Raw genomic sequence first — 24,627 nt, 5'->3', positions numbered from 1 at the left:
TGTACTTTGACTGACAATGATGGCTTTAAATGAAAGTTTTTCAATGCAGAGACTAGATGCTACAGGTATGTTCACCACTAAAAATATAAATGGCCTGAAAGGGGGGGGGAGGATTTCATTTTTTTGGTTTTTTTTTTTTAGATTTTTTTAAGAGAATTTTATTATTTTAATAAAGAATTATAATTCTGATCTTCAAAAATTGATTATATTGAGCTCACTAGTTACAGAAGCTGAAATAAAATAGAATCATTTGATCAGGTCAGCTTTTTTGTAATCTTCTGAAAACAATTGCTTATGTAAGAAGAGATAGTCAACTGTAAGAAATCACTCCTTACTGAGCAGTGGCCAGTATAGTGGTTTCTATTACCCATACTATCTGTAATTTAGTCTGATATGAATATTTTTAGTTCACTTAAATAGCAGGTGCTTGGCTAAATTATTTTATTTTCAGGGGCTAAGCAATTAATCATGCCTTGTTATTACTTGTATTTGTTCCTTTTATCTCAGGAAAACAAAACAAAATATTTTTACTGTGGAAATATACAATGACAAGAAGTATTTGTCAATATTATTACAGAAGTTTGTTATTTCCAGAGTTCTCTAATCCTTGTTTTCTCTTGGCAATAATGCGGCATCATATGTCAACTATTTTTACTTTGGTTTTGAACTCACTGCAGAGTTTTGAATTTCTGACAAAAAATCATCCCAAGTCATCCTTGATTCACAGGAATCTTGAAAATCATTGCATTGCTCTTGGGATGAAAAAAAAATCAGCTTTCTGGCCATATGCCAGGAATCATGAAGTGGCTACTATTAAATATCAAGAAATGCCATTAGTTTGGGGACTCAAATAGAAATCTATTTCAGATGGTAATTTAGAAGAGGAGAGAGTAGCAGTAATAACGATCATAATACTTAATTCTCTGGTTAGTGTTTTCCCATAAGTCATTTATCATTGAAGTATGAGAGGATAATAAACGACTAGGCTTTTAAAATTTCTTTGGTGTAAGTAAGTTTACTTAATATTAGCTGTCCCTGAGATTCCATATGTCAGCATACGTTCATGAAATCATGGTACAAGAATTTTGCACTATGTGTTGTTTCTCTTGTGCTGCTAGCTGAATTTTCTAAGCGTGAATCAGGTTTGGTGTGTAATATGGGTATTAGGTTGGCTATGATTAAGCTCTGCATCTGTGGCCATTGCAATTTCACAGTAAATAAAAAAAAAAAAAAAAAAAAAGCAGCCCTGACATGGTTATAGCTGAAAGAAGAATCTAGTCATAGGCCTTGGCAACACTCACAAAATCAGGAAACTGAGGAATCAAAAGGTTTGCTAGCTGATAGTAGAAAGGTGGTGATACAGCTGAGTGTGCAATTCACCTGAGTGTGCAGAATTACCATGTAATAAACCATCCTTCATCACTGCATTGTTCATTTTGAGAAAATCATTGACTTTTTTTGTCATCCTTATGTTCCTTCCTAGTCATACCTTCTCTTTATATTTCTCTGATTTCAATTCATTGTGGAGCTTAGAGCTTAGTCTCAAAAAATGAGTAAACTTTCCCGTTAGTAGGGGAAGTTTGAGAAAGAGACAAGAGACAAGGCTGAGAAATATCAGTGGATGTTTCAGAGGAAAGGACATCTATTCTGTCACTTGCAGGAAAAAGAGGAGAAGTCTGCACTTCAAAGTAAAGTGCATTTTTGTAGCACAATTGAAGTAAAACATTTGTGTATCACAGTTGGAAGCTGTGTCAGGAAGTTGAGAGGAGTTAACAGCAGTGTGCAATTTACTTTTGATTTTTTCAGTAAGTTTCCACACGATAATCTGGTGCAACTTAACATTTATTATATATGTACTGTGCTGCATGTACTTGCAGAACTGTGTCTAATTTCTTGGCTAGAAAGACAGAAGATTTTATTAGATAAAGTAGAATTAATGGAAAATTTTTATTCAGCTGTTATACAACTTGCCTCCTGTATGATTCTGAGGAATGTAATAATGTTTCTTAAAGTTAATAAAAACATCTTAACTGGGAAAATAATTTCAAAGGAAGAATTTGGCCTGGCATAACTATTAAAAGTTTGCTTAGTTTGTCCAAATTGATAATAAAAGGAAATACAAAGTCAGAGTCAGAGGAAGCTCATGATGAATTATTCTGTAGTCTGTTCTAAGCCTGAAGAAATTGCATATTGCTTGCTGAACATTAATTTATATCTACCAAAATGTTTTTTTTTTTTTTTTCTCTACATGCCTCTTACCTCATCCAGATTTATATTTTTGAAAATAACATCTACTATCAGCCTGATGTAAAGAGTAGCTCATTGCGCCTGACATCTTCGGGAAAAGAAGGAATTATTTTTAATGGAATTGCAGACTGGTTATATGAAGGTAAGATGTACAAATATTTAATGTTTATTAAAACAGATGAGAGGTTCTTGTGCAGACCCTACAGCACAAATCCATTCATTCCAGAAAATGCTTTCTAAGGTTGCTTTTGCTTCTTTGACTTTTCATTTTCTTGCAAGATTGCCTTTGTATCTGTTCATTCTTTGTATCAACTGGTGTTTTGCATATAACAATATTTTATGAGAAAGAGGAATTTATTTTTGAATAAATGAATAAAATTATGAATACTAGGTAGTATGTAAAAATGTTTTAGTAATGAAATCTCAATGTGTTGAAAACAGTGTTTTTTTACTACTGACTTCAGTGGGTCTGGCATTCCAAATAGAGCTAGTCAAGTAAAACTAAACACCTGAATGTTTTTCTTATCTAGAATAACTCCATTCATAGCTTTGGAGCTATTCTGGGTTTGTAACACAGGTAAGGAGGGGAAGGACTCAGTTTGTTGCTTGTATGAAAAACAGTGCTGATCCATTTACATTTAAAACATCCTAGAAGAAGACACAGAAGAATCATAGCATAGAATTGGCGGTGTTCTTTCTTTCCTGCTGGACATAGCATAGACCTCTTCACATGTACTTGGGTTCATTTTTACCTATGAACATAGTGATATGTAGGTCATACCTGGCTGATTTTCAGCAAGGCCACAAGCTTGCTGATATTCACAATTCATTCTCTGCTGGTTTTCTGTGTAAAAGGCTTTACTTATTGAGTCAAGGAACAGAGAAGCATGACCCAGAATGTATGGCTTTGAAGATAGGTCCCAGCTTAATTACAACTAACCCTAGATACTTCAACCCATTCAGACACTTCAAACCTTTCAGGATCTGATTTGCATCTTGGAGAGTCTCTACTGACATTTTAACATTTTAAGTATTTTTTGTAGGTATGGAGCCAGGCCTCTGATCTGGTTAGTATGTTATTCTCAATTAGCTTTCCAGACAAATTCTTAAAATCTGAATACAAAATGCTCACACACACACACACAAAAAAAAAAAAAAAAAAAAATCAAATACATTGCAAAAATATCCAAGTCTTTTCATAAACGGAAGACAGAAGACCTGCACAGGGTGATTTGGTGTTGGTTGGGAGATGTTGTATTAGAATCCCAGGAGTTTGGGTACTGATTCTATGGCTGTTTCTCTTTTGTTTTTATTTAATATGAAATACAATGGCAATAAATGTAAGGAAATGCTGCATGGCATTTTAAAGAATGACTTTAATTTGGCAATCAAATACAAGTTGGATTTTTTTTTTAAAAAAAGGAGATTTTTGATTTTCAAAAAGTTATATTGCAAAAATACCAAAAATATTGAACTGTCTAAGAATTAAAACTGAGGTAAAAAGACAAAAATATTGCACTTCAAAAGTTATTACATAAATACAGGATGAGAAGATATGAAGGTACCCAGCTGCCACAGCTCAGAGAAATCAGGTATAATAAAATTTCAGTTACAACAGTTAGAGTCATCTTTCATGTTTACATTGATGTCAATGAAAGTATTAATTTGAGTAAGGTGGTTGAAATGTGGTATTTTGATATGCCTTTATCCAAACATTCATCCAGGACAATGTGAAACTGCTGAAATTGCAACAGATACATTTGAACTAGGCAGAGAAAGAAGGAATCAATGGTAACTGAATGAGCTGGGAACTTTGTGGTAGTTATTGTTACAGACCCTAAGGAGATCTGTTTTTGCAGAGGAACTTCTTCATTCTCATATTGCCCACTGGTGGTCTCCAGATGGTGAAAGACTAGCATTCTTGACCATAAATGACTCTCTGGTGCCAAACATGGTTATTCCCCGGTTTACTGGAGGCCTATATCCAAAAGGAAAGCAGTATCCATACCCTAAGGTAAGATGAGTGAGTGCAGCTCCCACCTCCTGTTTTTTGTTCTGTGATAGTATTCAACCATACAGAAGGAGTATTTCTAGAGAATAACAGAAGCTGAATTGGTTTTCAGGAAATATTAATTATGTGTGTTTTTTTTTTTTCTTTTTCCAGTAGGCTTGTAACACTTTTTGCTGTAAAGAAACTATTGGGTGAGGAAGCAGCAGACAGACTGATTCATAGCAATTCCATCACTGATGCATGGTAAAATCAATGCACCACTTCTGAGAGCAGAGTAAAATGTTTGAAGAACTGCACAGAAAAATAAATACTGTCACAACTGCATTGGAGTCACACACACTGTGTGCAAAGTACAGCACAAATTCTGCTGCAGTTATATAGATCTCACTAAATTATGCTACTATTAATAAATGCAAAAGAGTGGCTTTGGATAAAATAAGCCACAATAACATTTTTTTTTTCTGGCCATCAAATTAAAACAAACAAAAATGAAAAACCCATCACTGAGTTTCAGAACAATTAGGGAAAGATTTTTTGATTTGTGTTGGGAAAAGACAGAAGAGCTCAGGCAGGGAAATTGCTTCTCATTTTCTGGGGATTTTCTGATCAGCTGCTTCCCTAACCATAATTTCTGTGTTAAGTACCAATGTTGATATTATTTTCCAACTTACCAGTTTGTCCATATTTTGCATGCAATTTCAGAGTGCCTGAGTACCTTTCTGATGGTATATGTAGGTCTGTGTGTGTCAAAGTTTCCTTTGACATTTCAAGGAAAGTTCATTGAGGAATTTAGATAATATTATTGTTACCCTATTCTGCTACCACATTTTGGAGATGAACCTTTGTTCTTAAGGAGTGGAAAGGTAGACTGTAGCAGGTATTATGAAAAAATAGCATGTATAAATATAATGTGTGCTGTGAAATAATACTCTGAAATAAAGAACTAATGGTGTTTGCAGAGGTAGTTGATATGGTTTCATAGATAAAAGCCTTGAGTGACAGAGAAAAGAAAAAAGGAAGGAATATTTTAAAAAATGAGCTTTGTAAACAAGAAATGAGAAATTGCATTTCATTAGCAATTCAGCATAAAAGTGATACACTACTATCTCAGTAATCTCATTAATGAAAAAAACATTATCTTTATTTAATGTCTCAATTTAATGCCAATCTAGCTACACATTAAACACCATTAATTGGCAATGAATTTTGTGGTAGAGCTACATAGATGAAAAAAGTTGGGTCTTTATTATAAAATGAAACCATCAGAGAAAGTTATAACTATGATTAAAAAATAAAATGAAACCCATATGTGTTTGTGAGTACTGAAATACGTAGCTGTGTGTACATGTCCAAATACCCAGACTGTGTTCTTAAAAAAAAAATAAATAATGAGAAAGGAAATTTATATTTTGTATAATCTGCATACACCAGAACAAAGTGGGGTTTCAGTTTAGAGTTCTTTCACTTCTGAACAATTTATTATTATTGTTGTTGTTGTTATTATTATTATTATTACACAATGTCTATGCAATTTAGATTGCTGAGAGGCCGTTCATTGTAGAGGGAGAGATGTGAATCTGAGAGTTGGCTGCTCGGGTAGGACAACTACCTTCAGCTGCTTGAGTCCATTGCATGCTGCAAAGGGTGGTGCTGAGTGGACCTCTGATGGGCAGTCCCATGCCACAGCCACCCAGTGCCACAGCTGGACCAGGCTTCAGTGTTTCATGCCCAGGATCTGGTCATGCCCACTCATACTCATACAGGAGATGTACAAACAATGTACAGTTCAAATGATACAAGGAGGTAGCAGTTGTGTAGGAAGGACTTGATGTCAGTGGTTTTCTTCCACAGCTTTGCATCTGTATAAGCTGCTTTCATGTGGAGGATGGCTTTGAAAGACCATGTTTCTTTCAGGCAAATTTTAAAGTTTTTATGGATGAAAGTCCAGGAGTCTAGTTAAATCCATTTTCTAAATTTTTCTAAGCACTAGAAAAAATACACATATGTCACTTTCTTCTCCCCCATACCACTCAGAAATAAGTGTACACAGCATTCAGACCGTGTATATTTTGAGAAAAGTCCACTTTCTAAAGGAAACGTGTGGGTATATTTCAACCAGGCACTCTTCCATTTCTAAATATCCCTGTGAAGTGTATGACATACAGCTTTGTAGGTTATTATGATTAAATATGATTACCTTCCCTTTCAATATTAACAACTTGTTTCCATTGAAGCACACACTTGTCATTCCCCCATATCCCAAAGAGGCAACGTAGTTGTGTGACTCCTGTGTCTTACGCAAAAAAGAAGCTTGAGTGGCAGATGTAGGACTAGCAGTATATTCTTACCAGCCCTGCAGTGCCTTGCTTTCTGTCGCCAGTCCTTTCTCTTCATCTCAAGAACTGCTTAGTAACAATCTGTGTTACTGGGAGAAGGATGAGTCCTGGCTTCCTATAGATCCTCAGGATTTATCAGGCTCTTCCTGGTGGATATATATCAAACTGCCATTTTATTCTCCTTTAGCAACAAGTGTTTTGTTTCTCTTAGAGCTAGCTTGCCAAAACAACAGGGTCCTGAACAGTACCAAAACCAGAGATTTTCTTCTCAACAAGCCAGGGAAGGAAGTCCTGGGGAAACTGATAATGAAAGAGATGGAGGAAGAGAAGGGATGTTATCTCAAATGGAAGTAGAGTAGCCTTTTGGAAAAAGAGCAATAGGGGTTGGAAAACGCTTTGCTGCAGACTGGCTCTGACTGCTCTGACTGCTTTAGGAGCTGGCTATTCTTGCAGCTGACTTTAAAGAACTGGGTCAAACTACTTTCAGCATTGTTCCCTTGCTCTGCACCAGAAGGTCAGAAGATCTGCCGAAGTAAAAGGGCAGTGAGAGAACGATGCAATTAATACTTCACATTTTTATCTATGTAATTTGTATGGCTGTGATTTTTTATTTTCAGAGCTTTCTCTTTATTGTAAACATACTTTATTATGTTAATGACTGAACCTATTTAGCTGTCACTTTTTCAGTGCCACTAAAGCCCCTATTTTTATTTATTCTTTTCAAAGGCAGGTCAAACAAACCCAACAGTAAAGCTCTTTGTAGTTAATCTGTATGGACCAGCACATACACTGGAACTGATGCCACCTGACAGCTTTAAATCAAGGTATTTAATTTCATTGTTTAGTGGAATTTGGGTTTAATTTAACGTGACTCAGGCTAATTGTTGCCTTTTTACTTCAGCACAACACTTACCTGAAATGCACTTGATCTCTGTTCTCGTGACTGGACGTAATGATGGTGAAATAAAATACAAATGTATTGGATTGATGCTCCTCTTAGAAAACTCAGGGACCTGGAATTTGCTCACTTCTGATGTTGAAGCTTAAATTCTCTTGAAATATATGAAATTAGGAATCTGAAGATATTGCCAAAGGCTCTGAATGCTGCCCTGGTTCTGAACTTGTCATAGCATTTTCCTTTACTTGCTGCATGACAGCTTGTTGCTTTCAGTTTGTGAAACAGAATTGCAGAATGTAGAATTGTACCACAGAACACATAATCAGGATGTTCTGTCATTTAGAGAGGAATATTCTGAAATTTTAAAGTCTGATAGATTATGGAAAGTTTAGTTTCACCCTACAACTGACGGATGCAGGGAGGTGGTAGAGGGTGAGATGCAATGCCACCAGGTAGACTAAAAGAAGGCCTATGCTGTGCCTGTGCTTGATAGTGTGGTCATCAGGAGAAACTGAGCTTCAGAGCACTTGTAAAGAGGTCTATCTGTAAATGGTAACTCTCCTGCTAAAGTAACTATCTCAAACTGAGCTCCTGGTTACCTGTCCTCATTTGAGATCCCTTGAAACTTTTCTTTAAAGGCAAAAAAATTCATCCTTTCCCTTAGGCATATTCCAATTTGTAGAATTGCAAAGATCTTGATGAAATTCCCATTGTGGTTTCAGTGCACATGCTAATGATCTTCTAGCCCTAACCTGTTATACAATAGCAATAATCCAAGAGGTGCTATAGTCCAGGTACAGCTGAGATCTAAGGGCAGGGGAAGTACCACTTCCTCTCCTCTCTCCGGGCATTGGGGCATTTTCAGGTGGAGAAGAAAAAGAAATAAGAAAGATTGTCCATCATGAAAATGAGTGGTCAACGCTAGCTAAAAACAACATCAAAAAAACAACAGAACAACAACAACAAAAAACCCACATCTCTGTATGTTGTTGTTCTTGTAGTTCCTACAAAAAAAAAAAAAAAAAAAAAAAAGATTTTACAGTAACTGTTCCCAAAACAATCAGGATGGTAATGGTGGTTCCTGATTCACAAGGATTGCCACCAATTTTAAGCTGGTTTAGCTTTCTTCTGCACAAATTGAGGCATCCAAACAGTGCAGGAATAATACAGTAGTGAATTATGTCTTGCAATTATTTATGTCAGCTAGAATGCTTACTGATTGTGCTAGTAAAAGGAACTATTTTGAGTGCACTGTGCATTTTGAAGTATTTTCTTTCTGTTGATGCACTACTGCTGAAAAACAGAATAAAATCTCCTGCTGTTTGCTAACACCTCATTAATTAAAGTGCTAGTATAAGATTTGAAAGAGATTCTCTGCTACCAAGGTTAGCCTCTTCACTCTCTTAAACAGCATTAAAATGGTACTTTAAATGTCAGAAGATATGAAGTGAAATGAGAAAGCAGTATGTAAATCCCCAAGGAAAAAATAATCTTGAAAATATGATGGTTTCACTTTACATTTTTCAGATTCATTCTTGCTCTCTAACGCATTGAAAATAAAAGTAAAATTAAAAAAAAAAAAAGTAAAAATTAATTTAAAAAATTAAAAAATAAAATTAATATTGATATCTTAAAACCTTTTTTGCATCTTGAAATTGAACACTATCTCAGTTTATGGAATTTCTGGTGTGAGCCTGACAGGGCTTCTTCACCAGATTTTTGAGTCCTTTATAAAGGTATTGCAGCAGTTTAATTTAAATAATACTCATATTCTCTGCTCTCTCTGATATGCTCCTTTAAATGTCAGTATTGCTGCTTTGTCAGAAGGCTCAGTAAAACTATTTAAACCTGGAAAAAATGAGTTGTATCTTCATTTTAGCAATCTAGGTATAACTCCTGTTCTATAAAATTTAGAAAAATAGGTGCAAGCTATTATTATACTGCCAGTTTTGCATTTTGGCTCTGGATTTGAGTAACTCCGTCAGGTCATCACAGTATATACATGTATGCCAGTATGAGGAGTGACCTTTGAACAGACCTTTCTAAAGTGGAAATCTTTGGACTCCATAATGGTTGGGAGAATTTTTTGAAGTATTAGCTTTTTAAATGAAAGTAGTAACTACTTTCAGTGGTCTTTTTTTTTTTTTTTTTTTCCCTCCCTCACTGCCTTTCTAATAAATTCATTGTAGAGTCTTTAGGAAGTAAGCAATAGGAGCTTTTCGCAATCCAATGGAAGAGAACACTATCATTATTAGCTTTGTGGATCTTTCAGGGTAGACACATTTTGGAAACACATAATGCACGAATCACCACCAACTGCTATTATACTACAACTCAGAGAAACAACACAAATGGGGCCTTCTGTTATTTAAAACCTTAAAAAGTAACAGATCTGTCCAAACTGTGGCAAAATTTTAAATTTATTCCTTTAAGTTTTATTTTGTGGAGAAATTTATTCAACTGTGCACTTATAATATCACAAAAAGATTGTCAGCCTTTCTTTTAACATGTGGTTGTATTCTGTGCAATTTCAGTTATCCCTTTGGTATTTCTATTCCATGTGTACAATTATGCTATGTTTTCTTCAGTAGCAAACATGATTTTGTACTGCATTAGTGCTAGAAAGCCAATATAGAAATGAAGTGAAATTTGTGTGTCTTCATACACCACTAGCTCCTGAAGTTCCAGTTGGAAAGCTAATACTTTCTGCAACAAAAAAAACCACTCTGGTGTGCAAGAGGTCAGTTCAAACCACTGTAATTTAGGACACCTGAAGAATCTTAGTAACTGATGATATTTAGATAAAAGGTTGATATTATGATATTAAGAAATTATATAGGACAATTTTTCAAACCCCATGCTAGATTTTAGACCCATTGAGAAGAAAAATATATTTCTTTTTACAAAGTGTAAATCACTAATACAGAGAAAATGCGAAATACCACATTAAAGAACGTAGTTGATTTACTGGATTACAACTGTGCCTCCACACATGATGAGAAGATTTCTCTGCTAGAACTGTGCATTGGCTCTCAAAATCTCAGTGTGGAGGTCATCCACTGTTTACTTTCTCTGTTCTCAGCCACTGTGAGCAAACTACATTGGCTCTGCAGTATTCCCAGACACTGCTGACCATGACATTTTAAAAGGCACTTTAAGAAATCAAGTTAGTCCTTTTTATTATTTTTTTCCAGTAAAATTTCAAAGCCTAAAAATACGGTAGATGATTCTGATTCCATATATTCCATTTTGAAAGAGACTGTAATATACAGTCAGACCCTTTGGATTTTGTATGACAAATTTTGAATATTTTAATTGATTTTTAATTAATATTTTATAATGGAATTTTATACACTTAATAAATTGGGCTTACATAAATAACAGTCTTCCAACCCTCACTGTTTTTTTCTTTTTTTTTTTTCTGTATTTATGCATTTCTAAATCTACAAAATTATTTGCGTATTTATGTACTTCTATTAGAAATCAGCTTATGAATCCCTAAAGGTTTTTATATTTCTGCCAGCCTTGCTATTGAAAAGAAAGCTTATTTGATTCTAACTTCAGGTGGGAAAGATGGAATGGGGCAATTTGTTATTAAAACAAAACAAAACAGTGTTTTGTTTTCACTTTTTCTTAGATATGCTGTCTAGTCACTTCTTTCAAAATTCTTTCCCTCCTTTCTTCCGTAGCAATAACAATACTTACCTCACAAGGTTAATGTAAAGGATTAATTCACTACCATACCTTTTAGCAAATGGCTCTAATATATTCAGCCAAGGGCTGCAAGATAAAAGTATATTCACAGGCTTTTTTTATTGAAGCTTTCCCATGCAGTGCCAAGGTATTTATTGATTATTCCATTTCCATTTCTTCAGTAGCATCTGTTCAGTGTTAGTTCAGTGGAAAGAAATGCAGCTCTGTACATGGGGCGGAGAAGGCCCACCACTTACAAGTGAAACGACACGTGTTGAGCACTCTTGAGTGATGCTAAATGTTTTAGCAAACTGCTCAGCTATCTCCCTAGAACTGTGATTATCTCAGTTGAGATAATAAAAATAAATGAAAAACATTCTATAAGAAAAATGATTAAAAAAATAAAATAATTGGGACTTCAGTTTTGGCAAATGCTGATAAACACTTTTGATATCTAACATGCTTTTTATCAGTACTGAAAAATGAGTCCAGATTTCACCACGTTACAAGTCTTCAAAAAAAATTTAATTGTCATACGGTAAGGAAAAGCATTTGCTTTCTTAGCAGCTACAGTTGGAGATTTTTCTCTCACTGAATAAACTCCATTCCCTTCAGGCCCCAAGAGGTCACCTGTCTTGGTGCTGCAGCACCTCCACGGCACTTGTGAGATGTTCCAGCTCCTCCTGTTGCACTGGCTGTATACATTCTATGTTCCTGTTTCCTAAGGGAAAGCTGTATTTTCTTTAGATTGCTTGTCTTATCTGATTGCCTTAGGCTAATTTGAAGCCAAGCAACAGATTTAGATATAAAATGTGGAATTTTATATCTATTTATAAAATAGGAATATCTCTCAGTCTGGTCAAGGAGTTTTGAATCTCTTGTTTTTATGCATCGCCTGATTAAACCCAACTTGCAATAAAGTGAGTCCTGTACAACCTCCATCATTACTGACTGATCAGTCTGACTTGAGATATGCTCCTGAAGAGGAATGGAAGTTGTGCTTTGAACATGCAAAGTACTGTAAAGCACCTAGTTAAATGGTTTCAGACTGAGAATCTAGTGTAGTGTTTATTTCATGATTTGCTTCAGTCCTTTGTCCTGAAAGAATAGTCTCTTTAAAGTGATGTTGTGAGGAAACTTTGTATATGTACAAATGCAGAGGATCTAGATCTGGTAATCCCTGTCCATTTGTGTATTTGAGCTTGGAGGGAAAGAGAGAGAGAGCTTATTTTCATTACTAGAACAATAGATTAGTTGAAAACAACCTAATAAGTTTGGAGATACAGACAGATAGCAGCTTCCTCAGAACTAAGACAGGTTTTGTCCTGAAGGCTTCTCTGTTTCTATTCAACTGTAGCAGTCAGTCTAATAAAACATACGATTTTTTGCTACAGAGTTTAACAAGGTTATATCTACTGATGGGCAACAACACCACTGCTTTGTATGTATACGCACACTGTGTTTATGAAACAAGTTAAGTGGAAATTTGTGAATTATAAAGGAATACTACCTGGAGGCAGTATTTAATTTCAGTAGGATGTGTTTTGTTACATATATATATACACCGTACTACACTCCTGATAAACCAAGTCCGAATTTATTGACATTTGAACACATTTGTATGCAGAGTTGATGAGAGGGGAGAAAAAAAAAAAGAAAAAGATTTTTTAAATGATCTTTTGCTTTCACTTCAGTGATCATGGAGTTTATGTAAGTGATGGAAGATGATGTTATGGTTTGATTTAGCCAATTAATTACTGTATCAGCTGCATTCTGAATGATTAAATCTCCTGTTTCCTTCCCTCCTTGCAGACTTTTTTGAATGGAACAGCTCAGGCTCTGTTTTGTAAAATTTGGTTCTGGGATAATTCAGGCACTGGGGTCAGTGGATGCTGTTTACCTTGTGGATGCTGTCAGTGGTACTGAAGTACAGGGAGAGAAAGGCAGTTCTTAAAATACATGAAAATATCTGTTTTGAACATATTGTTTTGGCTGTCTTCAGGCTTCTGTACGCAGTGTCACCGGCCTTATGTAGGTGTGACTGCAGAGGGGGAAGGAGGCAGATACTTCATACCATTAGCCCCTACCTAGGAAATCTCTCTTGCTTCACCACAGGCCTGGAGGGACAATTTGTTTGATATTACGAGCAGTTTGATAAAATGGAAGCTGACACGCATGGATATTTAGTGAGACTTTGTTTTCTGTGGAGGTTTCATAATAAAATACTTATTATTTTATATCATGACATTTTAAAGTGATTTCATCTGTCCATTACAGACCTTTTTTTTTTTTTTTTTTTTTTTTGGACCATATTCTTTTGCAAAAACATGTATATTCTGAAGCAATTTTGAAAATACTGTTTTCTGTTGGAATTCAGTGTTGCTTTTTAAGCTGGCCAACAAGTACACAGCTTATGTGTGTTTGCAGACATATGTTACACAAATGTCTGAGAAGGAGGTGCTAACAGACTACAAATATCCCACAGGAACAGAATACTAGGATTGAGCATTCCTGCATATTGCCTCCAGGAACACAGATGGTGGTCTTTTTCTTTCATTTTCTTTTTTTTTTGTTTTTATCTCCACCCCTTGGTACTGATACTGTCATGCAGTGCAAATACATCCATACTTTTTTTTTTCAGTATTCGGTGAACTATGTATCTTTTTTACTGTCTAATCTGAAATAGGATTGATCTGAACATTTTGTTTTCATTGTTTACTCAGAGAATATTACATCACCATGGTGAAATGGGTAAGCAACACTAAGGCTGTGGTCAGATGGTTAAACAGACCTCAGAATATCTCTATCCTTACAGTCTGCGAAACAACAACTGGGGCTTGCAGCAGGGTAAGTCAGGTTTCTTCCCAAACTTTCTTTTCAAAGTTTCTTCTTGCATTTTGTTTTCATGTTCAGAAAAAGATTTTTGGAAATCAGTTTGCAGATGCCATAGTTGCAAGCTGAATGTAATTAGTCAACAGAGAGGAAATAGAGATGTGAGAAAATTCCAAATCTGGTGAAATGATTTTATGCAATTAACAACTTTGAGTGACATTTTCAGAACTACTGAAGCTCTGTTCATTCATTAACTTCATCGGAAACTGCAGTTGCTGAGCATCATGTACTATGAATATATCTAGTGCAGTGGCAAGCTTGTCTTCCTTCAGATATTTTCATGCCGCCTGATTTCTGCTTTCTTCCCTTATAGAGTTTCATCTCAGATCTTTCTGTCTCTCACAACTTACATGCATTTAAGGAAAACATGTAAAATGTTGATAATTCCTGCAAATTCAACAGCAGAATTAAATAACTAGAAAAAAAATAAAATGGAAAAGCAACAGGGATATTTCAGTTTTGAGAGCCAAGCTGAAATATGTTTTTTGCTGTTAGAGTTCAGCCTCATCACATCCTTTGTCCCAGACTTTGACATCTGACAATCCTGCAGTACATCTCTCCATTTTCACAGTCACTCTTGCATATTGAGTGCAGCAGGGCACTTTCCCATTCTGAGTCATGGTCTCTTCCCTGAACCAGCTAAAAGTAGAAATATTGCCTATCCGTGCTAATATCAGTAACAACAGATGCTCCAAAGTAGAGGGTATAATTTGGAAGTGTAGATGCTTATGAGTCATTAATGTAGGTCTGTCTGGCCTCTGAGTCAAAAGGCTCTTATCTGTGTGCCACTGAAGTAAATTGTGTTAAAGCGTTAGAGATCATTTCTAAGCTTGTTGCTTGTATGCAATGTTGTTGCAACATGCAGGTTGCTTTTCCTGACTCAGAAACTGATCATTAGTCCCCAGACCACGGGTTAAGGTTGTGAACATGGATATTTGTTGATTGGATTGCTGCCTGGTTCCTGTGAGTCTTCTGTCCTTTATTTATTTATCTACTTTTTAAGAAAGTCAGTTTAAGAAAGTGCTTTAAGCGAATCACTGTGAGCAGTTGTTTCTGAAAGGAAACCCTTATGTGCTCCAAGGTCAATTGGATTTATCTGAAGTAGGTATCCAGGGAGCTGTAATCCAGGACATAATATAAGAGAGAGGGATAGAGAAATTCCACTCCAGAAGAAATAAAGTGCAGAGAAGGGCCTTAGAGGTGGGTGAGTAAGGCCAGCAGTGCAGTGAGCACAGCTCAGACAGGGCTTGTGTTTGTAACCCTGGGCTGTGCTAATGCGGCATCCACTAGGATACGGTGATGCTTCTGAACTCAGTAACGGATAAGTAAAGGCCATACTGTGGAATTATAGCCTTCTATCATGCCACTTGATTTCAACTCTAAACATTTCTAAACTTTTTCTTCAACTGTAAACCCTTTTAAAATCATTTTGCGTGTTCTCAATTCAAAAAAATGCTTTATAAAAACAGTTGTTATAGTAGCCACAGCTTTTTCATTTTTTCAGGCCATGTATGTACAGATGCTTCTATAGCTAATAAATGTTCATTACTTCAGTGTGACTGTGACAATTTACAACATTTGACATACATTCTACATTTTTTCCAACATGTACATGTTATTGTTTTTTAAGATTGCATGATTTGAAATATGAGCATGACCAATAAAAAAAAAATCATTTTTTTCCTCGTCACTGACACCAAACTACAAGCCATTAAAACAGGGGATTGTGATTTGAAAAGGTCTTGCACTTTGAGTTTTATGCTGGCTGTTTGCCCAGTGTTGATGAAGAACCTAAAATATATCCAGTTGTCAGATAATGCCTAGAGGTAAAGAACAAATAGGACTGCATGCATAAAGCTTCTTGGTAGCTAATCAAAAAGGATTGAAAAAGGCATTCTTAGGTCCCCTGTGGTGTTCTACCAAAAACCCAGAATAAAGCAGCTGACTTTGTAATTAAATTATCATTCAGTTCTATGTAAGTGCCAAAGAAGAGATGTGAAGATTGTAACACAGTAGGGGAAAAAAAAAAGAAATAGTTAAAGACCTTTTGCTGAATGTGTGAAATATTTTGGGGCCATTTCATAAAAGCCATTTTTTCTCTTATAGAAATATGAAATGCAGTCAGACCTGTGGCTTCCTAAACAGGTATGATATAAATGCTGTTTCTGTGTGTATAATGTATAATTCACAAAATCAGTGAATGGTTGAGGTTGGAAGGGACCTCTCAAGATAATCTAGTCCAATTTCCTGCCAAGATAGATGAAACAAATCCTTTTCAACACATCCTATATGCTCTGCTGATATTTTGTTATCATTGTTGTTGGTGGTGGTCTTTTATTTTATTGTTATTACTTTATCAAATTAAGCACAAAAGAGTTCAAAGATTAGAGGTCACACTACAAGTGGAAAAAAATGAGAATATTTCTAAATTCATACCCAGAACAATATGTTGAGCTAATATGTCAGTAAATGGTTCCATTTTCATAGCTTCAGAAGAGTCACCCCATAAATAGATGAAATACATTCTATTTAAAATACATTTCAGGCATCATTTTGCAGTGTGCAAATGAGAAATCATTTTTTAAAAAATCTGTGCTTTTATAGAAAGCAGTTTTCCTTTAATACTTCTGTGTAAAGTTACACATGGAAAAATGGTATCACATCAGACTACAATTTGTGGTAAGGCCACGATTCAGAATACCACTTCAATGTGCATATATTTTTTTTCATATAACTTTATCAAAACTAATGAGTCTTCAGTGTGTACTTGGTAAAGTTTTTCTGAGCCCAGGCACTGGAAACATTTATTCTTTTCATCTGTAGTAGGATTTATTTCTGTCATTGATTGCATGCCTGTAAGAGAATGTGTCCTAGGAAATCGCAATGCATTAGGGATGAGACTACCAGAACTTTTACTGGAAACTCAATAGTAACTACCTGCATGTGCTACATGTAGCTGTAGCCACCATATATATATATGTATATATATATATATATTTTTTTTTTTGGTTTTGGTTTGTTTTTAATCTTAGCAGAATATATTTAAAATCTAAGGATTTTTTTTTCCATTTGTCTTAAGAACATGGCAAACAACACAAAAAAAAACCATCAAGAAACTCAGTGATGTTTTCTTAAAACGTGTAATGGAAAGCAGGATGAAATAAAGCAATCTTATATTTACAGAATGAAGAACCAGTTTTCTCTAGGGATGGCAGTAAATTCTTCATGACTGTGCCAGTGAAGCAGGGAGGCCGGGGTGAATTTCACCACATAGCCATGTTTCTAGTTCAGGTAAGTTTTTGGTTATTTTTAATATCCCAGATGTTATGTGGGACTCTTACTGTGAACATCAGACCCAAGCAAAGACTTCGTACTTCAGTAGTCTCAAGATTGGTTTTGTGGATGTATGTGGTCATGTATCCTGTCCAGATTGCTACTCTGTGCAGTACTTCTTGCAGAATTAGTGGAGTTCTTTCTCTTTCCTTACAGATGTGCTATGGTGGCATGTAAGATCTGTAAATTAGAGGTACTTCCAAAGTATTCTCTTTGGAATGTTTCATGTTTTGTTTGTGCCTCTATAGCCAAGAAGAGATGTTTTCTTGATAAACTTGTCTGTCAGTACTAACGTTTGATAGCCACAGAAATTCAAGAGACCTGCAGAAGTACTTTTTTTTTTTAACCCTCTTTCTATACATTATAAACATATATGTATAATTTTAAATTTTGGTCGGGAATATTCAGAATTCTGGCTGTGCACAAACAAGAAAGGGAAACAATACCAAAAACTTATAATGCTGCAAAAATTAGGACCCTTTTATTACCCATCTCAATATTTTCCAGTGGCTTCCACTTCTCAGGGCCACTGCTTCTCCAAAGAATCTGAAAGAAGATACATTTGTACTGTGACTTTGAAGGTCACTGGCATGAAGTTGTGATGACCTAATAAAGGAAATTATGCCCTGGAACAGAACACCCCAAGGCATCTATTTAAATCAGCAGAGCATTAATTCAGGTGCTTTAGCAGACCCATATGACACAGGAGGGATTATCAAGATACCCAAAACATCAAAACAGCAGACTTGGCACCCGGCAACTCTATTATCTCCCTTTATGACAATGTTCTGGTGTGAACATTATTAAGTCTGAAATATGTTCACAGCATACTGCAGACAGCAAAAGAACCTTAACGGAATTTTAACCTGAAGAACCAAGAAGATACTCATTCACTAGAGTAAATATATTGAGGAAGAATCAGAGAACAAAAAAGGGATCAAAGACGTGTCAAATTCTATCTTCTAAAGAAAACAGTAACTCAGATGAGAATTGGGTAAAGGTGTATTAAAGGAATACAAAGTTCTCACCAGAACAAAGCAATTTAGTCAATTGGTCATATTTTGGCTTCATTCCAAATATTATGAATAAGTATCTTTAAAAAAAAAAAAAAACATATATATATATATGTATATATATATATACATATATATGTATATATATATACATATATACATATATACATATATATGTATATATATATATACATATATATGTATATATATATATAAACATATATATATATATCTGATAAAAAAAAAAAATTCAGTATTCCCAAGGATGTTACAGATACAATAAAATTTTCCTTAAACTTGTATGCTGTGACATTTTTACTACTAAAGAACCCAGGAAACTTGATGCTCATTTGAGAAAACATTTAAACAAAAGATTAAGCCAACTCATACAATAAGATAATTAAAAGTACACATACTTTTAAATGTATGTTTTAGTACCTCTACAATAATGTTTAATGTCAGGCTTATGATTAGGAGTTTAGTATTCTATCCCTGGTAGGCAGAATTACAGCCCTGAGTCCTGTGCAGCTCCAAAAATAATTTAAAAAACTTTATATTTTGACTACTATAATCATGAATAAACAAGTCTAAATGGTACCACGTATGTCAAATTTGTATTTAAGTATATAGCTGCTCCTAGGAAGGCAAGGAAATGTGATATCTCAGGCAGCAACCATTGTTCATCAATGATCAACATTCTGCATGGTAATGGGGCTGATACAGAGCAATGGAGGACTCAAAATGTGTTTATATGATATGTTTTACACACTGCATTAATCTGATTGTCCATTATTTCTAAAGCAAACATGGAAGCATAAAAATTATATTAACCGTTGCACATAAAGTCTGTTGTCCCATCAGATGTTTGTCACACCCTGTGAGAGCCACGACGGGTGCCCTGCAGAATGTAAAGCAGCCACCAGGCCGCCAGTACCCACATAATCACATTTTTATCACAATGGAGCTTGGTTAATGTTGGAATTTGTCTAATTTCTCTGTATACTGTATATTCTCTGTATATTTCTCAGATCATTAACAGAAATCAGCCAAAGTTAAAGTTCAAACTGCAGGAAAGGTGAAATGATTTTACAGACCCAACATGAACGATGACATAACACATATATAGTGGACATACAGTGACAAAAGTAAATTTTAATGGCTTGCTTTAGATTCATTTAATCGTGGTTTTGTATGTCAGTCTTCAGCACAAGTAGTAACAAATTATGGTCTTTCTTGGGTTGCATTTCTTAGCGCTTTAGAAAAGCATGTGTCAATGGTATAATAAAATGGAATATAATCAAAGCAGGTTAGCAGAAGCATCTAATTAAAACTTCTTGAAGGGGGAGGCTACTGTTTAAAAGGTTATTGTCTATCATAGATAATTTACTGTCTGAATGCAGAGGGCTAGATGTGTATTTTATTATGTTCAAATGCTTTTAGCAACTTATGAAATATTTAAAAGAAACTAACCTCAAAATGGGATTGAATCATATGTTATGTATCCAGAAATTTCTTACTTGGGATTTTACAGCTCTAGAAAGTCTTTTTTCTGACCACAAAAGAAGAATTATAAAGTGACTTTAATGGATCAAGGCAAGAACTTCCTGCAAGCTTCATAAATTATGTATCATGGCTGTAACCTTGAAAAATAACCATATTTATTAATGCTTGGCTGGGATTTTTATTTCTGTTTCTTGCTAGATTCTGTGATCTCAGTATTTAAATATCTATTTCAGTAGTTGCAGCTCATCTCTTTCCAGAAAGGAAATAGTCACTAATAGTAAAGTTGTAATTTAGTCATTCGTGGAGACGTCACTATTATCAGAACTTTTCTGAGTACAGTAGCCAGCATCATAAACATATGTACAGCACCTAGTACAGCATCTTGAATTCAGCTGGTACTTGCAAGACTTGTCATACAGTTACTCAGCCATTCCTTCCTTGCAGATCTGTTAGAAAACAGATCACTTCTAAGGGACACATTTTTGTCTTTCCATTACCAGACATGTCTCATAGGAGTCCTTGAGTATCTTCTGCTTTCTAGGTATTGCTGTTGGTGGTGTAGAGCTCAGAGTTTACAGGATATGGTTGAGAAATAGAGGTATATATATATATATTAAAAAAAAAAAAAAAAAAAAGAAAAAAAAAAAGGTCTTTGGCTTTATGACTTTTTGTAGGACATTGAAGCCACTGTAATCAGGTATGGACTGGTGCTCCAGGTTCATGGAGCCTAAGGCTCCGCTGGACCCTCCATCTGACCTCCCTTGTAATTCTGGAAGTTTCACCCAGTAAAGATGAAAGATAAGCTGAAGTATTACCTCTTTTCTTTACAAAGTTTATCTTGGATTTGAAAACCTAGGAGGTTTTATATCCAGGCCTAGAACAGAAAAACACTTCAAGCATGCTCATGTTGTAATACATTAAGAAGTGAAGTTTTAATAAGCATCAATCCAAGCAAGAATTTTACCTTTATCACTCTCAAGCACCCTCAGGTGAGCTTCTCACTCTCTAGCTTTCGTGTTTTTAACCTGTGTGTGGTGGGGAGTCTGCTGCTGCTTGCTGCTAGAGAGTTTGGTTTTGCCTCAGGTTAGATATGCATTGCATCCTGTTGCTTCTGAATTCAGTTCCTGGTACGTTTGCTGGAAAAACTGCTGTCACATGCTTCATTAGATAGAAACAATTTATGAGAGGGAGCAAGCACCCAACTTGTAAGGATTTGGTTCAATTGCCAAAATTTAGTGGCTATTAAACTCTCCTTTTATTACCCTAGATAGAGACAGGCTTCTGCAGAGTACTTGTTGGAGCAGGGATTTTGATGAGATGTAGGTCCTGTGAACGTCTATGTCCGTGTTGGTGTATTGCATTCCTCATGGAGGCAGGCAGGGAAGTCTCTACGACAGTGCTGTTGGTGCAGCATCTCAGTAATGTTAGCTCACTACAAGGGGACAATAAACACAAAAGCTTAGTGAGCACACCCTGATGCAGAGCTTGGGTTAGAGGAGTCTGAGTCAGATTCCCCTGCTATGCCACTGTAAAGGAAAAAAAACACTAAGAGAAATAAAATATGTGCAGCGGCAAGATCCTTAGCTTGAAATATAGGAATTCTATCATCTGTTGGCATATGGGCAACTGAAAGAAAAAATTGTGTGGAAACTGTATTGATATTAATGGCTTTGAAAACTTTATATATGGGAGAGAAAGGATACTTAAAGTTCAGCCTGTCAAAACGTGGATTTGGGGAATTAAAGATGTTGTACATTAAAGATTAAAAAGCTCTAATCAGTAATGACATGCACAAACAATCCTGCTAGGCAAGGAAAAATGTAACAAGTAAGATGAAAGTTAATATAGTCCATCTCTTTCCAGGCTAAAAGTGAACAGATCAGTGTGAGACACCTGACATCAGGAAACTGGGAAGTTATTAAAATCCTGGCATATGATGAAAATACTCAAAAGATGTAAGCACTACTCTCTTTGTCTGTTTATAAAAATATCAGAGTTATTAAAGTGGAATCCATTTAACTGGAAATAGTGTATCTAAAATTAAGCAACAATATTTCTTTCATTTTTGAGCATTACCATAAAGTGTACACTCCCGAGTACATAAAATGCAGCAGTAAGACAATTTATCTGCCAGGGTATTACTGTGTGTGTCTTTACGCAGAGGGAAAAGGAACATACTGTGACATCAGTTGCCTCATTATGGTTTCTAAATACAAGAAATCAATGCACAATGCATCCGTAATAACATTTTTGTGGCCTTTCCCTGGGTTCCAGAAAAGCAAGTCATACCAAATTTTTAGTACTTGATAAAACCCCAAATACTTAATTTTTCCAGCTTGCTTGTGAAGTCTCTGGACTTTGATGATCTGACTCGAATTCTTAATACCAAATGATATGGAGAGCATTATCGAAACCCCTGATTTCACCCAGATCATTCAAAGAAAGAGAAATTTTCCCAAAGCCCCACTTGGTATTACATTGGAAAGGAAATGCACCACATAACTAATGATTCCTGGGAGCAGTAAAGAACTGACACACAATGTCTGAAGGCTCCAGATGACTTTAGTGAATCTTGATGAGCCTTTGTATATATCTGCACACTGCAAAAAATAAATACGTGTCCAATCCTGACTTTCTTTGAAGTAAATGGTATTTCAGCAAGGACATTGTGTGGCTGCAACAGTGTCTGTCATCTCTAGAGTCTCAGGGTGTGCTCAACCTGCAGAGAGATGGCAGACTGCAGGTGAGTTGTCTCGGCCACCTGACAGGACTTCATTACCCTCCTTCTGCCTCACAAGCAGAAACTTTTTGGGAATGTCATCTGGGACGCAACAAGGACTTTCCTTGCAGCAGCTCTACTAAGCTGCTTTCCACCCACGTAACCTTGCCTGTAAAGCATTCCCCAGGGTGCTAGCTTCTGTCCCTAGGTAGAAGAAAGAGTCTACAGCTCAAAAAGGCTTTTGGGTATCACAATGCCTATTGTATTTTATGATATAATTTCAGTGTGACCTTTTTCTGCTCCTTGGATTTATATTGCGAACTCTTGCAGAGAAGGAAGAACTTTTTGTTCTGTATTTGTTATGTGCAGAAAGGAGTCCTGGTTGCTACTGGAGCTCCTGGACATTACAGAAATTGAACAGAAACCATGAAATACTATGTTTGTTGCTGTTTAGATATTAAAGCATATAGCATTTGAAATAAGTATTCTGTATACAAAATTTTCATTTCTTCTTGGGAGTTTCTAATAAAAAAAAAAATGTAATTATGTCTTGCACCAATCTAAGCACCACACAGATCAGACTGTTTACCAAACTGAGTTTAACTTTCTTCATCTTTTGGGTGCAGTTATTTCTTAAGCACTGAAGAATCTCCAAGAGGAAGACAGCTGCACAGGTAAGAAATGGCTGTGTTAACAACATATTCATCCCAAGCCACAAGTGCTAAACTGGCATAATTGTTGCTTTGGGGGTTGGGTAGACTATGTAAAAATGAGTACACTTAAACTGTAAGAAGGAAAGAATCAGAATTTTTCAAAATTTCAAAAAAAAAATTTTCAAAATGGCACTTTAAAACCATTTAAATAGCTGGACTGAAAGGCAATCATGTAATATGTCTGTGTTTTTAAAACTGATGAAAATCTTCCAAATACAGATCAAAACAAAACAACAACAACAAAAACTTCTTACACAAACCTCAGTGCTTAAATCTGAAGTTAATGATGGTAACAACCAATGTTGTTACTCCAGAGCTCTGTTAGCTATTGAAACCCCAGTCTTGCTTTGGGTAGGTTTTCGATCTTATCCACATTGCCAAGTTTATAGAATGGTAATTCACTCAATCCTTTGAAAACAGTTTGCATCAGGGTCAAAATAAGATGGTGATAGTTTGGCAGGTTTTGGGAGTGAAAGCAATTCTGTCACTTGGAAAAACTATTTCTTGGTTTATTGTATTTTATTCCAATGGAAAAATGTTTCTGATGTATTTTTTTTCACCCAGTGTGTCAACAGTGGGATCATTGAATCGTCAATGCCTCTCGTGTAACTTCCTGAAAGACCAGTGCACATACTTCAGTGCAAAGTTTAGCCCCATGAATAGGCACTTTTTACTGCATTGTAAAGGTAGGTCAAATGCATAGCTTGTATTTATACCATGTTTCCTTCTAAGTTAATGTTTTCCTTTGAGAAGCACATTAGGCTGGAGTCTAACATTTAGCTCAGTAGTGGATTACTCAACATTTTATACCGAGCTTATTGCAAAATAATAAGTAAGAAAGTTCTGTGTAAAAGCTAAATAAATAAGTGGTATCAGAAAGTTGCTTCAATCTTAGTAAAAAACATTGACTTTTAAATTCACCCTGAATAAAAATCCTTTACAAAAATTATGGGATTTTATAGTGATGGCACTGTGGTTCATAACAATGAGTGGACCAGTTAACTTCATTATAGTATTGGGATTGATCTTCTGCAACTATATCTAGTTAAAAAAAAATGAGGGCCTTCTTACTGTAACACTATGTCTATATAACACTGTAACACTATGTGTGTATGGATATAATATGTGTATAATAAATGTCTAGTATATCTATCTGTACTACTCATCTGTACATGCATGGGTATATATATGGGTATGTGTGTATCTACCAAAAACCAGTTAAGGTTTAATCCACATAGACTGATCCTCTTTATCAATGGAATTGCAATA

The 24,627-nt window shown here is 35.4% G+C and overlaps 1 protein-coding gene across 6 annotated transcripts in view; it reads left to right on the top strand.

The window, feature by feature from the left end:
- The window catches only part of DPP10 (dipeptidyl peptidase like 10), a 487,135-nt gene that overhangs the window by 437,863 nt on the left and 24,645 nt on the right, over positions 1–24,627 (top strand). For all 6 annotated transcript variants that reach the window (XM_038182314.2, XM_038182316.2, XM_038182317.2 and 3 more), the window contains 9 exons: positions 2,269–2,389; positions 4,107–4,261; positions 7,321–7,418; positions 13,909–14,032; positions 16,184–16,222; positions 17,261–17,368; positions 21,790–21,881; positions 23,272–23,319; positions 23,923–24,044. In XM_038182314.2, the coding sequence (XP_038038242.1) occupies positions 2,269–2,389; positions 4,107–4,261; positions 7,321–7,418; positions 13,909–14,032; positions 16,184–16,222; positions 17,261–17,368; positions 21,790–21,881; positions 23,272–23,319; positions 23,923–24,044 (907 nt within the window). The remainder of the gene's footprint in view (positions 1–2,268; positions 2,390–4,106; positions 4,262–7,320; positions 7,419–13,908; positions 14,033–16,183; positions 16,223–17,260; positions 17,369–21,789; positions 21,882–23,271; positions 23,320–23,922; positions 24,045–24,627) is intronic.

Source organism: Anas platyrhynchos, chromosome 7 (genome assembly GCF_047663525.1).
Source record: "Anas platyrhynchos isolate ZD024472 breed Pekin duck chromosome 7, IASCAAS_PekinDuck_T2T, whole genome shotgun sequence".
Lineage (NCBI taxonomy): Eukaryota > Metazoa > Chordata > Aves > Anseriformes > Anatidae > Anas > Anas platyrhynchos.
This window is presented reverse-complemented; position numbering and strand designations above follow the sequence as displayed.